This window comes from Dermacentor silvarum, chromosome 9 (assembly GCF_013339745.2).
Source record: "Dermacentor silvarum isolate Dsil-2018 chromosome 9, BIME_Dsil_1.4, whole genome shotgun sequence".
NCBI lineage: Eukaryota > Metazoa > Arthropoda > Arachnida > Ixodida > Ixodidae > Dermacentor > Dermacentor silvarum.
The window spans coordinates 121686032-121699918 of record NC_051162.1 but is presented as its reverse complement, the minus strand read 5'-3'; the positions used below and the strand labels follow the sequence as shown (position 1 = coordinate 121699918).

Here is a 13887-nt window from a genome sequence, read left to right as displayed (position 1 = left end):
AACAGTAATCAGTGGACATGTCACAAAATTTTTATTACTCCTTTTTCATTTTTATACATCACATCACCCATCCTCACAGTTTGTGACAAGTGATGCTTTACAAGTCACTGGTTAATAGTTAATAATTAAGGGTGAAGGTGTTTCTCACAAAATGAAAAAAAAAAAAAAAAAGCTTCGTCACGCGACTCGTATCAGGCGCTGCCAGTATCTCACCACCGGCTCTTCACAGTAAGTCAGGGAAATCAAAGACAAGACAGTGTAAATAATAAAAAAAAATCTCCGCAAGGGCAGAGGAAGAAATAAACATATAAACAACAGGCCACACTTCATTATCTCATTCGCCTTATAACCACGTACGTCTTCTTTTTTTTTTTTTACCACAAGCTCCACACAGTATCCTTTCCGCATCATTAAATCCCTACGCTGTGCGGAGCAGGCAAGTTACACAGACGAAGTCAAAAAGTAAAACTTGCTACCTCAACGAACTGCGCTATTTACTTGTATGTTACACATTGAACGGCGGCTGTGGAAAGGAAAGGGTGGGGGAAAGGTCAGAAGGAAAGTTTGTGTGTGCCGGAAGAACACCCCCGGAAGCATATATTTGCGCTTTTTTTTTCGCTCGTTCTATTAAACACTCCGTCTCATTCGAATCACTTTCCGAGTACAGGGGGCGCTATTCAGGACAAAATGTCCGCCATCTTGTTGCTAAATTCCGCCATATCTGCTTCTTCAGCCAATCGGAGAACGCTTAGCCGCCTTGCGGTCCAAACCGAGCAGTCCTGACAAGATGGCGAATTGGAAAATATGGCGGAACTCGACAGTGTCCGGAATGCCACCCTAGAAATGCAACAGCCCCTCTCCCTTCTCTCGCGATATCGCGTCAGGCTTCGATGCACAGCGGCCCCTGACGACGCCGGCGTGCACTACCGTCGTAGTCGTGAACGTTGCAAATAAAGAAAACTATAGGCGATCCGATTATATAAATCTAGAAGAGTGCTACGACGAGACAGCTTGGATTCGAGTTTGTCCTCGGCTAACCGCCACGTCATCCGACGTAATTCCGGTGGTGGTTCCACTTTTAGCAGTCACACGTACACTACACACTTTTCCCCCCCAATCTCGACCACGGGAAACAGGACGGCACGCAACCCCTATCTTGCAAAAATGTTGCTTTTCAAAGCCACCACCCTCCTCACTTAACGCCAGGGAACCATCAGGGCCCAATGAATAGGTCCACAGCACCCGCCAGGGAAAGACGGCTCTGAGAGAATGGAAGGGAAGCAAGAAAGTGCACAAGGCTCGTTGCAGAGGACGTGACGACCATGCGAGAATAAGTGTACAAAGTCTTTGGAAAACTGTTCCCCCACAAAGTGGTGCAATCAGTCAGGCGGCCCCTGCCACGACAAAGAAACAGCCAACGCCAAAAGTGTTGCATGGAAAAACGGTACTGCCACTCATTCGTAGGCGCCTTCGCAGGAGACTCGGCGACTTGCGTCGTCGTCACGGGAAGGGGTTGGTTACTCCGTCCAGCGATTTCCACAGAATACGGCACTTCGATGGCAGAACACGACGCTTCCCAGGTACTGCGGACTATGGGAGGTGAACAATGATAGATGGTAAAACCAAACATGACTGGTTACAATGAATGAATAGGGGAGGGGGAAAAAAAACAAAAAATGAAATAAGGATGTGGGCGAAATGAAGTTTCTGTGAGGAGCCACCGGTCAACAACGCGTATTCGTGGATTCATCATTTGGGGCCACGTATCACTGCGGTAAGAACTACGACACACACCATGTTTGTGTTAATGCGAGGGCTACCCACCCAAAGCCAAACAAGCCACAATCATAGACAAGCACAGTCACTGGTTTGAGCCAAACTGATAGCCCGCACCTGGCCAAACCTGCAGTAGCTGGTACCAGCGCCTAATGTAGCGTTATTCAAAAGATTTCGCTAGCTTGAAAAGCCCATCCGTTCCCTCGTCACTAGTAGCCACTTCAACGGAGTAACGAGAGTTCCGAACTCCCAAACGACGCAAGCATCCAGTGTCAAGAGGTAGTGGACGCTCAAACAATTGCCGACAGTGACAACATTGTTGGATCAGAATGTTTCCTTCTTGACAGTGATTACCTCAAGTCTATGGATGATTCATGCACTGCAGCTTGTAAACTCCTTTGCACACAGACATCACTGTTACATTTATTCACAAGATTATTAATAATATTATTAATGAAAAAAATTACCCGCCAGAAAACAAAATGATTGAAAAAACAAACAAGTGAAAACAGCTTGCGATAGTGCGCTGAAGCTTGCATTGCAGGCTCCAACCAGACCACATCCAGTCAGTTTACTCAGATGCAAAGCTTTATGGCCTAACTTCTTGCTCCATCCTACTCAATAGAAAAAAAAATCCCTACTATATACCAAACAAAAGAAGTCCGTCACTTTCCTAGTTCAAGCACAACAGGTTTTACAGAAAAAAAAACATAATTGAGATGCATGACTAACACATTTGGCATAATGGAGGCAAAGCTCCCAGACAAATTATGGCCCGCACCATTATCCGGCATTGAATTGTGTGTGGGAGATTACCTCGCAGAGCAATCGCAAAATCACTAAACAAGGCAAAATTCATTGCACTGTGCCTAAATGGGTAAGGGAGGTGGGAAACCATTGTAGCAGACCTGTTTCACACTGTCTGCCAGCAGACTCAGTTCAGCATCCATGCTTCAGCGATTGAGACTACTGCGGAAAGGGCAACGCCCTTCTCACCTGCATTCTCGTTACTGATAGTGTGTGTACAACATGGTTGTGCATTCAAAAATGTGCACTGCAAAAGCTCCTTTACTGCTATTAGAAAGTATATAAGAAAGCCCCTTTTGCATTCTTGCGCACAAATGCAGTCTTGTATGCCAAGAATTTCAGCAGGAACCAACTGGGCAAGACAGAAATAAGTCAGACATGCTGTTACAACGCGGTCCCCATAACCAGTTGCTAGTATGAAAACATACGAGACTGACTCGGCATTCTGGGCCTTTAGCTACAACGCAACCTACGGGTAAATTACAAGACGCAGCGTTGAGACAGTTCCCGATGCAAGCGCCAGCAACAATTTAGTGATATGACATTATACTGCAAGTTTGCACCACATCTAGTATATATCTCAATTAAAAAAAAATTGATGTGCTTTCACGCAATTAAACTACTCTAGCCCTAGACATCACGAGCTCAGACTAAAATAAAAAGTTCTCGTATCACACTCTGCATATAATGAAACATGTGGATGCAAAAAACTAAGTACCATGATAAACAGCAAGTCAAGCTAACAGTATGGCAAGTTAGCATGATCTTTTACAAGCTACTGCAATGTCCTCAACCTATAGCATTGCTCGCAGCGTTCGGTGGTGCTTAACAACATGTACCGGATGCGGCAATCAGTGTGACTGCGTCAGATTTAGGAAGATGCAAGCGATCCGGCACAAACGATGATGCATTTAGAAATTAATGGCATTGCTATGCGGGAGCCGTCCAATGGATTTCAACCGTTCCAAGTGACTTCAGTTACATCTTGATGATTTGGCGCAGAGAAGCAGCGGGAACAACAAATTTAGCGTGTTTCTTTATACCAAACAGCAGTGTAAACATTCACAATTTCATTCGAATGCTCTTTGGTCTCCTGACTGCCAAGGGTAGCCATACAGTCCAGGAAAGAAAAAGAGCAAACAAAATGTGAACCCAAATAAGAACCTTGTTTGACAGTGAGGTTGTTATGTACATGACAGTACGGACTCATCTGTTACTCACACGGTTTTTGTCAAGAGTGCACTGTACTGAATTCCTGAAAAACAAAGGCGCAACAAGAAGACCATTCAATGTGAACACCCACTGACAAGAAAAAAACAACACCACCATGCCCCTTTCGTGTTCGTTTTTTTTTTTTTTTTTCGCAATGTCCAAACAACTCGCTACAGGCTCACAGGTAACCAAACCAATCAAGAGTCTGTGGAGAAACAACAACAGAAAAAAAAAAAAAAACAGGTCTGAACTCGCTGTACACGCAGGTTCTGCACAACAAAAGACAGGGGTAAAAAAGAAAGGCCTAGAAAGTAAAGTAAGAAAAGAAATGTAGACCCAGGCCACTATCGTTGTCCAGTGCAAGAGTTATCGTCATGACACTGGTGGCAAGCGGAAGGAAGTAAGGAAAAGGGGACAAGGACATGCACACACAGCAGATGGAAAACAAGAATAGTACTTTAAAAAAAAAAAAAAAACAGAAGGATCGTGCTCAACACTGTCACATTTTGTCTTAGTTCCAGCTCTGCGTCCACCGCTTCCTTCACAGCAATCTGGCAGGTGGTGCCCTGTCGCTGCCCTCTCCGCTCCCTCTGACTCTCGTAACCGTCGCAGCACAGCGTTGCCAAAGTCCCAGCCAGCACGCACACACAGTGCTTGCCACACTGCCCCATCGCCGCGGCAACGGCACCACACCTTGTCATCACACTAACCGCCGCACGACGACGGCGGATAACTTAGGGAAACGGGAGAGCGGTGCGAGGCTTGGAGACGCACACACTCGGGGTTTAGAGAGGCAGCAGGGTTGGGTCTAACCATTCAGTCCAGTCGACGACTTGCAGTTTAAGCCAGGCGCGGGCGAGGCAGCTGTGCTGTGGCTTTCAGCGAAGCAGGGGACGGGACCGCCACAAGAAATCAACAGCCTACTGCTGCTGCTGCTGCTTTCCAAACAAAAACATCCAGTAAACACAGCTTGCCCGAAGCAGTAGTAGAGGTGGTAGTAGTAAACCAGCAGCTCGAGGATCGAAAACACTCCACGGCATAGGCGCATGCGCAGAAATTTAGTCCCAGAGCATTTCGACCGTCTCTCCTGCTGCAGTGAAAGCCAGCCTCGCGTGACAAACACAAGCCGGTGGCAGCACTGTTTTGACAATGGCACTAGTGCTCGGGAGAAGGGAGAGAAGAACTAAGGGAACTAGACGCAACGACCGCAATAGTTATACCGGGGAGGAGGAGGGTTCAGGGGGAAACAAAATTCAAGAAAAGCGAGCAGGCTGTCGCCACCTATTCCCGCAAGGGGAATGTCGCCATTCTTTTCTCTCCGCACTTCTTCCTTCGTCCTCCATCATAGATTCCTGGCGGTGCAACCTCCCCACTCCCCTCTTGCGGAGAGAGAGAGAGAGCGTGGCCGTCGTCGTCGTCCCTCGCGTGTCTTGGAGAGGCGGTGGAGTGTAGAAGGGGCGTGAGGGGCGCCGCCGGCGCAAAGAAAGGAGAAAAGTAGAGAAGCTAGTTGCTGCTGCTGCTGCCGCCACTGTTTGTGGGCGGCGAGGTGCCCGGACGGGAGGAAGGGGACGCCGCCGCCGCTGCAGAGTTTCCAGCCGTGGCCGCCGCTGCGCCGCCGCCCGCGACAGCGTTATTGCCCGCCAGCCGGGACTTGTGGTTCAGCTCGAGCTGGGACAGCCGCTTCCAGAGCTCGTCACGCTCCTTCTCGCGTTTCTTCTCCCTGTGAAAGGACACAAGGGGGACAGGGGTCTCTCAGTGCAAGGACAAGAGACGACATCCTGTTGAGGGCACGGGATATTAAGGGGAGCTCAAAACAAGGACAGCAGGCATAAAGGACCCCGTCAAATGGGATTTCCATCAAAGGAGTAATTTTCAACATGTCTTTATCTTGTGGTAGTACAAGAGGTCGAAGCACTCTAAAGCCTAGGCCTAGAGGGTTTGAACTGTCCCATGACCCTGACTGACTAAAGAACTGTCTATCCGTAAAACCACTTGTTAATCCATTTTGCATAACAATCACCACTGCGCCCCTTGTAACTGGAACCCCCCCCCCCCCCCGTAATACTATATTTTTGGATCCTCTGAGGCTTGTGAACAAAAACTTGGAAAAATTTTAGTGACAGGCCGTTGTAAGTTACTGCAATACAGTAGCCGACGGACTTTTCAGACTCCAAAAATTCGGACTTGTTGGATATTCCGGACTTCATAGATGTACCGTTAGGGTTCCCATATAGCTAATGCATTTTCGCGACCGATTTTTCGGATGAATCTAGGTGCCAATGTTCGATTTTCCGGACTAAATCGCTCGCTCCAAGCCACGCTACCCGATCTTGGGGGCCGCCATGTTGGATTTTCCGCTGGCTTGGCTGGGCTTCCAGCGGCCCCCTGTAGAGCCTTCAAGATTTGTAGACACACGTTATCCTCCTGTCTCAGAGGCCATGCCCGCTCTTCCTAGGCCGACAAAACGTTCCAAAAAGGGGCACTTGCTTTTTGTTTTTTTCAGTCGGCTCAGCACTATCGTCATAATCACCTAAGCGGAATCCGTTTTGTGTGTGTGTGTGTGTTTTAAGTTTTGGTTGCGCCGTACGCTATGTGCGGGTGAAAGCTTGCAAGGATGAGTCAGCAACCCACACGAGAGAGAGGAAGGCGACCGGAAGCACGCAGACTTCGTTCGCTCGCGGGGCACGGGGAGGGAGAAGGCGACGAAGACGGTCGGTAGGGAACTGAGTTCAGCTCTTGCGGCTGCTGCCGATGGAGCTGCCGCGCAGGCACCGTATCTTGAAAGCAATCTGCTATGTAGCCGAAGTGTGCGCCCGCGGGGGACTCATCTTCAAAGCGATCTGCAATGGGTACAAAGGGCGTGCACCGAGTGCCGGTAGCTTCGTATGCGCTGTTTTTCTTTCTCTCTTTTTTTTTCCACGTTTGCGTTGAAGCGAGACAATAGACAGTGCGAAGGTCAATTTGCCCGCTGCTTCTCGCGCACTTTCTCACTCCAGCGTCTTAACGAGTTTCCGCGGTCATCAAGCGAGATGTGTCCATGTAACCTGTGCGTGCGTGACACCGTGCTTATTTAGTTAGTAAGCGCACATTCACAACTCTACACGGCCAATATAACTAACATCCTTACTTCGTATAGCTGTCTATTAATTTGCTATCGCAATCGATGCTCCGCCTTTTGGGCGAAATTGGAAGATTTTGCTTAAGCCCGCTCTAAGCCTCAATTTTTTTTCTTGGAGGGGGGGAGGGGGGGGGGGGTGCGCGAGTGTTTCAGACTTCGATTTTTCGGACTATTTTTCAGTCCCCGCCAAGTCCGGAAAATCGGTCGGCTACTGTACAGGTTTCCAACAGCCAGTTTCGGTACCTATAACCAGTAAATCGATATGTCTTAAAGGCACACAGCTATCTTGTTAATTTTTTTTTAGGAAGAGCAACGTCATAATACCTAGATTTACCACTACCTGACGTCAGCAAAGCTTGCTCAGGGTCACGATGTCACGACAATGTCGACGACTCCAGGAGTAGCAAGCATTTATTTAGACCAAATTCAGCATCAAGTTAAGATATCCTAGAAGTGTTTGCCAACCTTCACATTTGCTAAGCATCGTCTTTTTATGTGCGAGAAGATGTGGTACAGTTCCTACAGCTTCAAAAATATGTGCCTGTGCTACTCCTTTAGGAAAGAGAGGATCTTCTGAGCAAGAAGTGTCAAGCTAACAACATTCATCTTTAGAACTTTTTAAAGCGCAAGACGAAAGTCAGAGAGGAACAACAGGACAAGGCAACAGGATAAGCACCTTGTGCTGTAGTCCCTCTGCCTTGTCCTTTCGTTGCACTTTAAAAGGTTCTGAAGATGAATTTCAACCAGTTAACCAATTTGTCCATCTTCTTGCTGAATTTAAAGACGACGCATTGGAAGCAATGACATAAGAAGCTAAAGTGAGGGCAAGGGATCTCGCACAATGGGATCTCCATTAGCAAAGGATTTCGAAAAAAGGCAGACAGAACACACAGGATCTAAAAAAGCAAGGACTGGGAGAGTCAAACTGGGGATAAAGGTTCCCACATACACACAAAAAAAAGCTTAGAAAATAAAGGCAAAGCATCTCAAACTGAAGGAAAGGAAAGGAAGTGAAATCAAGCTCTGGAGCCCCCCCAAATCAAGGTCAACACATCTCAAACATAAAAATGCTCAAGTCTCGTGCAGGAACAGTTAATTGTACAAGCAAGCGTAAGCTGACCCCACTGCTGCCCACCAGAAGGTAGCACCAGATGGTGGCACCACCTGCCATCAAAAGTATTTTGAAGGTGCTCAGCACTGTACTGCCATGCCATGGGGAGCAAACGGGCATGAGCTGTCTCCGAGTGGTCACAAGAATCCTACATTGCGGGGCATTTGTTTCATATTAACTGAATGAGAAGCACTGCTGGCAGGTTGCCCTGCATTACTCAAAGTAGTGGCAGCCTATCCAAGTAAGGTTCGAGATCTATAGTACTCCAACCTCACTAACTTCTAGGCAGCGCAGCAAAAGCCATGGGTAGCACCATGCCAACCAGAAAAAACTAGGCCAGAACTTGGCATCGCTGTGATGTCTAGACAGCTGCAAGCGCTTGTGTCACAGGCAGCCTTGCACACTCATTTATCAAAGTGATGTCCCCATACCTCGTACCTCTTACAAAGTTAGCAATTTCATGCGCACACTGACGCACACTGCACACTGTCGAAAGGACACCCAATCATCATCATCAGCCTATATTTATTTCCACTGCAGGACGAAGGCCTCTCCCTGTGATCTCCAATTACCCCTGTCTTGCGCTAGCTGATTCCAACTTGCACCTGCAAGTTTTGCAACTTCAAGCTCAACCCAACATACCCAGACTTATTTTCAGAAAGCTCCATTTGACACCTCCAAACACTAATTTAGGCATGGGAAAGTTAATGCCAAGCCCAAAGCAGCACGTGTGATGTGCTGGAGCAAGTTTTCAGTTGCAAGTAGTTAAGAAAAACTAGTTACTAATTGAATAATTGCTATACTAATTGATTTTTTGCAGACACATTTCATTGTTGATTGTAACAACATACTCTCCATGGCCAGAAATAAAGGTGAGCACGTTCTAATACTCCTTCATGATCAATGGTGCTTGGTCTGTGCAGGGTTAAACCTTTTTGGAACAGCCACAGAAAGATAGTCCCAAGTTGTATCAAGCAAACAAAAGCTATCTTCTTATGCACAGAGTAAAATAAATTGCTCCAAATAAGCAAAAAGAGCTCTCTCCTGGATATATTGCTTGATTTCTACTTTAACACTGCAACAGAGCTTTTGCTTGACACCATGCACCGCATTCATGGTAGTTTATGTGGAAAATATTAAAGCTTTTTTTTTTAAGTAACTAAAGTGTCAACAAAGATAATGATTGATGCACCATTGTGTTTTAGAGATCAGAAACAATGTATTGTCTTTAACGATAAAACTCTTTTTGTTGCGTGTCAATTAAAAAAAAAGAAGGCAAATGGCTTAGCGAATGAATGTCTTTCAACCACCGCAAAAGCTGGGTTGCTGTTCTGATAACCAGCTAACCTTGTGAAAATTATTACAACCTTTATAATGACCTTTATACAAAGTGCACAAACACCAGTGAGCTTGGATCACCAGAAATTGACAAGCGGCACACTGTTTCTAGTTCACAGCAACTTTTTAAGAGGCGTTGCTGCTGCAGACTTCACCTGCTTCAAGAGCTTGTTTGAATACACTTGCTCAAAGAAAGTACCCCTCTGGAATGTGGCATGGGCAGCACAGGTACCATCACAGTTTCTTTTTTTTATACACTTGCCTTGGCTATCTCGCTCCGCTTCTACGCGTTAACACCTTTAAAACATTTTGCCTGACAGAATCAACTTTTTGTAAAACTTGGCGAAACATCAATAAAATTGTAGGACGAGCCCAAATCTGCAAACTTAAGGAAAAATTCATGGCAGTACACATCGACATGGCTCACAGCATCCAAGATTTCTGTTGCTAGGGGCCATAAATGTTGGACACCATGGTTGACCGCGCTTAGTGCCCGCAGCCATCACCAGGTGGTGCCCACAAATTAAAAACAAAACTGTAAAAAGATACAAATATTCATCCCGAGCAAAAAAAAAAAAAAAAGTCACAGTATCGCAAGAAAGGCTGAGCATTGATGGCGATAGCAAGGAGACAACTACACGAAGTAAGGTTCATAGTCTTATCTGTGTCATGTGCACTCGAGCAAACACAACAGGTGTCACTCAATGACCACAAACTCTGTCACAATGCGAGCGAACGCTTCGCACCGGGTCTCGGAAACTAGAGATTACATGATCGCAAACACTAGACATGCGGGAACGTTGATGGCAGGGCCACAGGGAATTTCGAACAAACAGGTCCGAAGATTTTTTTTTTTTTCTGTTTTAGGCAAGGACCGCGGGTTCTCTAACGTAAACCTTTCAAAATTTATAACTAACGGACGCAAACATCCTGGTCGCATGCTTCGATTCTGGGATACGCACGGCAGCTTGGTCTACATGTTTTGTACATGTGCAGCCTTTGAAAAATTTTTGGTTTGATAATAGTGCAGCACCACTTATAGTGTGGATATTCAAACTTCGGCAACTTATGCCATAAGCGGTCTATACTAAACTCACAAATTTTTGAAGAGGAATAATAATAATGGGGATACAACAGTGCAATACAGTAGAACTTCGTTCATACGCTCCCATTTCGTACGATTTCCCTGCGCCAATGTTTGCGATCAAGGATACAAAAATTTATCAATACAGTTACGCGTCTTTTTTGCCAGTTGATACACTTCCGGGAAATACGATCTTCCGGCACTATTGAGTGCATCGCTAAACTGCGATTGTATGACATGAATTCTGGCCTCTAGATCCTACATAAACAAGACAAGGCGCGAGGAACGTGCAATCGCGAAAATATCCAATCGCCACCCTCAGCTTTCTGCAGTGCTCGCCTGCTCGCGTCACGTGAAAATGCCATTGCGCACTCAGTTTCCTATTCCGGCACCAGCTACTCTCCTCGCGGGTCATTGCATGGAACATCACACAGCTACCGCCGCCAAACCTACTGCGATAAGTTTGTTCACCTATCTGTGTCGGTGCACTTGGCGTAGTGCCATTGAAAGCATACTGCACGCTTTTAATAGGCGATAACCTAAATGTACCGCCGTTCCCTGCAGCAGGTGGCGCGAAGTGAGCATCACCGTTTGCTCTGGCGGAATCGTATTCTGGAGAAGCCCACCAGCTCGACTTAGTTTCAGAAACACTACGCAATAGAAAAATGACAACACGCATCTGGAGCCACTAGGGGCACACTGATACCTCGCGACAACGATTCGCGCGAAGCGAGCACATCAAAACTTGCTGCCAAAATGCCCCACCCGAAGAAGCTCCTGGCCCAGGCCGAACTCAAGGAGCGCAAACGTAAGCTCGCTGAAGTCACAAAAACGACATGAGTCTTGGGCTGCTCGGGCCCTACCAGCTCGGTGCACATTGGCATCTAGATATCAACGACAGTCGAGTGCAAAATTTTTAGTGACTTCGGATCGTATGTTCTGCCGGTAAATTTTTATTCTCACAATCCTTTTCTAAAAGGTATGAAAGAGGTTCTATAGTATTTACTTTCCAAATTCCCCTGCTCAACACAATGTTTCCTCTCAGCTTGGAATGCACTGCCTAGGAATGCCTGCCCTGCATGGGAATGACCTGCCTATTGCATTTTATTTATTTTTTTTCGTGGTACAATTATGGTAAGACGTCAAACGTTGGCATCTGACAAAGGTGCCAGAGAGCTACAAAGAAAGAAGCGGTGACAAGATGGGTGGGATGCTTTAACAACTGCTGCTTCCCTGGTTGCTAGAAGATTGTAGGGGTGTGCATGCGGGTGCACGCTTTCACCCTGAAGCAACTCACGGTCATGAATGATCGCTCAATGACCAGCATCTACGAGCTTTCATGCAAGTCTGTGATGTCATAGAGGTGGCGTGATAGAGGGGGGCCTCAAAAGCCGCAGGAGAGAGAGAGAGCCGTTTTTTATACCCAATTGCCAACTCACCGCTGCATGCGACAGAATTTCATTTGGCTCAAATGTTCGTAGCAGCACTGTCGACAGATCTCAAATGTTTTCTTACCACGCTCAAAAAGTGTTGCAGCATGCCCCTTTAAGCACTCTGAAACTTAAGGCTTTTCAACCACTACAGACCACTTCTGTGTGCCCTCGTCATTCCCGTCTGGAACAGCACATGAAAGTACAGCAGCAACACACGCGACAGTGGTGCTGGCAGTAAGGGAGCACTCGCCTCTGCCGCTCGGCCTTGTAAGCAGACGTGAGCTCGTCGAAGAGCTTGGAGTTCATCTCCATGAAGGTCTTGAGCACGTTGTAGACGAGCGCCACGATGGTCTGGTTCCAGTGCTCCTTGGAGATGCGGTACAGTGCGGGGAACATGAGCGGCATCACCACCTGGTTGTTCTCCTCAATCAGGCTCAGGATGTACTCGTTGTTCCAGAAGTACAGCGCCCGCTCCGCCACCTGGTGGTGGAGAATAAGGAGGAACCCAGGCTCCCCTCGTCACCCCCTTTCTCTCCTCAACGGTTCGAAATAAAAGCCACACAGCGCGACACAATCTTGTATCGTCGCAACTTGGCAAATGCAGAGGCTTTATCAATGTCGTCATCATCATCCTAGCTTGGCACGTATTCACTCCATAAGTACTGTGTTGTGTAAACAAGTACACCACATGTACTGTATTCCCAGAATGAAACACGGCAGGGAAATGTTTAAGCAGAACACCGAATATGCGCAATTACTCAAGAGCACAATGTCACCATCTCCGATCTAAGCATAAGAACACAAATTACGGCAACGTAATACATACTCTAAACAGCAGAGACAAAGATGCACGTATTAAATTTGGCCCTAAAATGACACGTTTCCTTCCATGAGTATATATGACATTTCCAGCAAATATCGCTGCCTCACTTTTGCTGAAATTTCGCTTCATGCGGTCGTGCAACAAATTTAGGTGCCAGCTTCAAAATCACATTTATCATGGCATGAAATGCCAGGATGCTAAAAACAAAAGCTAATCTCAAAAAATAAAAAATTTACTGTAGCGTGGCTCGATTCAGATACCACTGTGAAGATGCCCAATGCAGCCCACAAAAAGAATGGGTGGGAACTCCGAAAGCTCACCTGAAAGTGCGGGCTACAGACGCACTTGGCTATTTGCTTGAAGAGGGGTTCCTGAATCTTGGCGAATTGCGTTGGCTCTATCACATCAAGGATCTCTTCTATCTCCCCAAGGAACATTACCTGTGCGCAAAGATGAGGGAGGGGGTTACATGCAGTGATGCAAATGCTGGGGTCATGTGACCAACACTTCTTTTCAGCAGAGATCAAAAGGAAAGAAGCTGCTGCTCAGAGCAAAATGCTGCAAAGTGAGCCGCAAGAGCCCACGCCATCACTCCACCACAGACTCTCACTGCCTCACCATACCTGCCAACCTTAAAGTTGGTAAAGATCCTGCAGACAGGACACCAAAAAAGGAGAGGGGGTAATAGCATGCATATGAAAAGAAAAAAAAACAAAAGCTAGTCTACTCTGAGCACACACTTTTACTGGGATATGTGTGCACTTCATAAACATATTTTACCTTTAGACACAGCAAGTCCTGAGACAATCGATATGACAATCTCATGCGTTTGTTGAATTTGATGCCTTCAATAGGAATTGCATTAAAATGCAACAGAACACCGTGCAAGATTTTTGCAACACACACACATAGGCACACACACACACACACTCTAAGCAGCTTTTACTTAACTCTTTCCCTACTGTGCCCATTGGGCACCGTTAGCCCGCTATAGATGGCTTTAAACGCCGCTTTCAAGACCTTCTGTGCCGCTCATGGACAACATGTTATCAGACATGAAAGAGATGAACTATATTTTTGTTTACGAAGCAGTTCGCTTTTTCCCCGCTTGGCAGTGATTTTTTAACGCACTCCGAAGTTTCGCGATCGTCAAAGCAGAAAGCAAAAATGGCTGCCTCCTAAGTG

At 46.6% G+C, this 13887-nt stretch overlaps 1 protein-coding gene across 2 annotated transcripts in view; it reads right to left on the bottom strand.

Annotated features, from left to right (window-relative positions):
• Positions 1 to 8: 8 nt before the first annotated feature.
• Positions 9 to 13887, bottom strand: part of LOC119464215 (serine/threonine-protein phosphatase 2A 56 kDa regulatory subunit epsilon isoform) — a 58738-nt gene continuing 44859 nt past the window's right edge. The window contains exons 8-10 of one of the 2 annotated variants that reach the window (XM_049656127.1): positions 13023 to 13142; positions 12126 to 12359; positions 9 to 5511 (exon numbers count right to left, since the gene is read on the bottom strand). In XM_049656127.1, the coding sequence (XP_049512084.1) occupies positions 5299 to 5511; positions 12126 to 12359; positions 13023 to 13142 (567 nt within the window). In that variant the 3' untranslated portion in view covers positions 9 to 5298. The remainder of the gene's footprint in view (positions 5512 to 12125; positions 12360 to 13022; positions 13143 to 13887) is intronic. The other variant, XM_049656126.1, reaches the window with a different exon arrangement.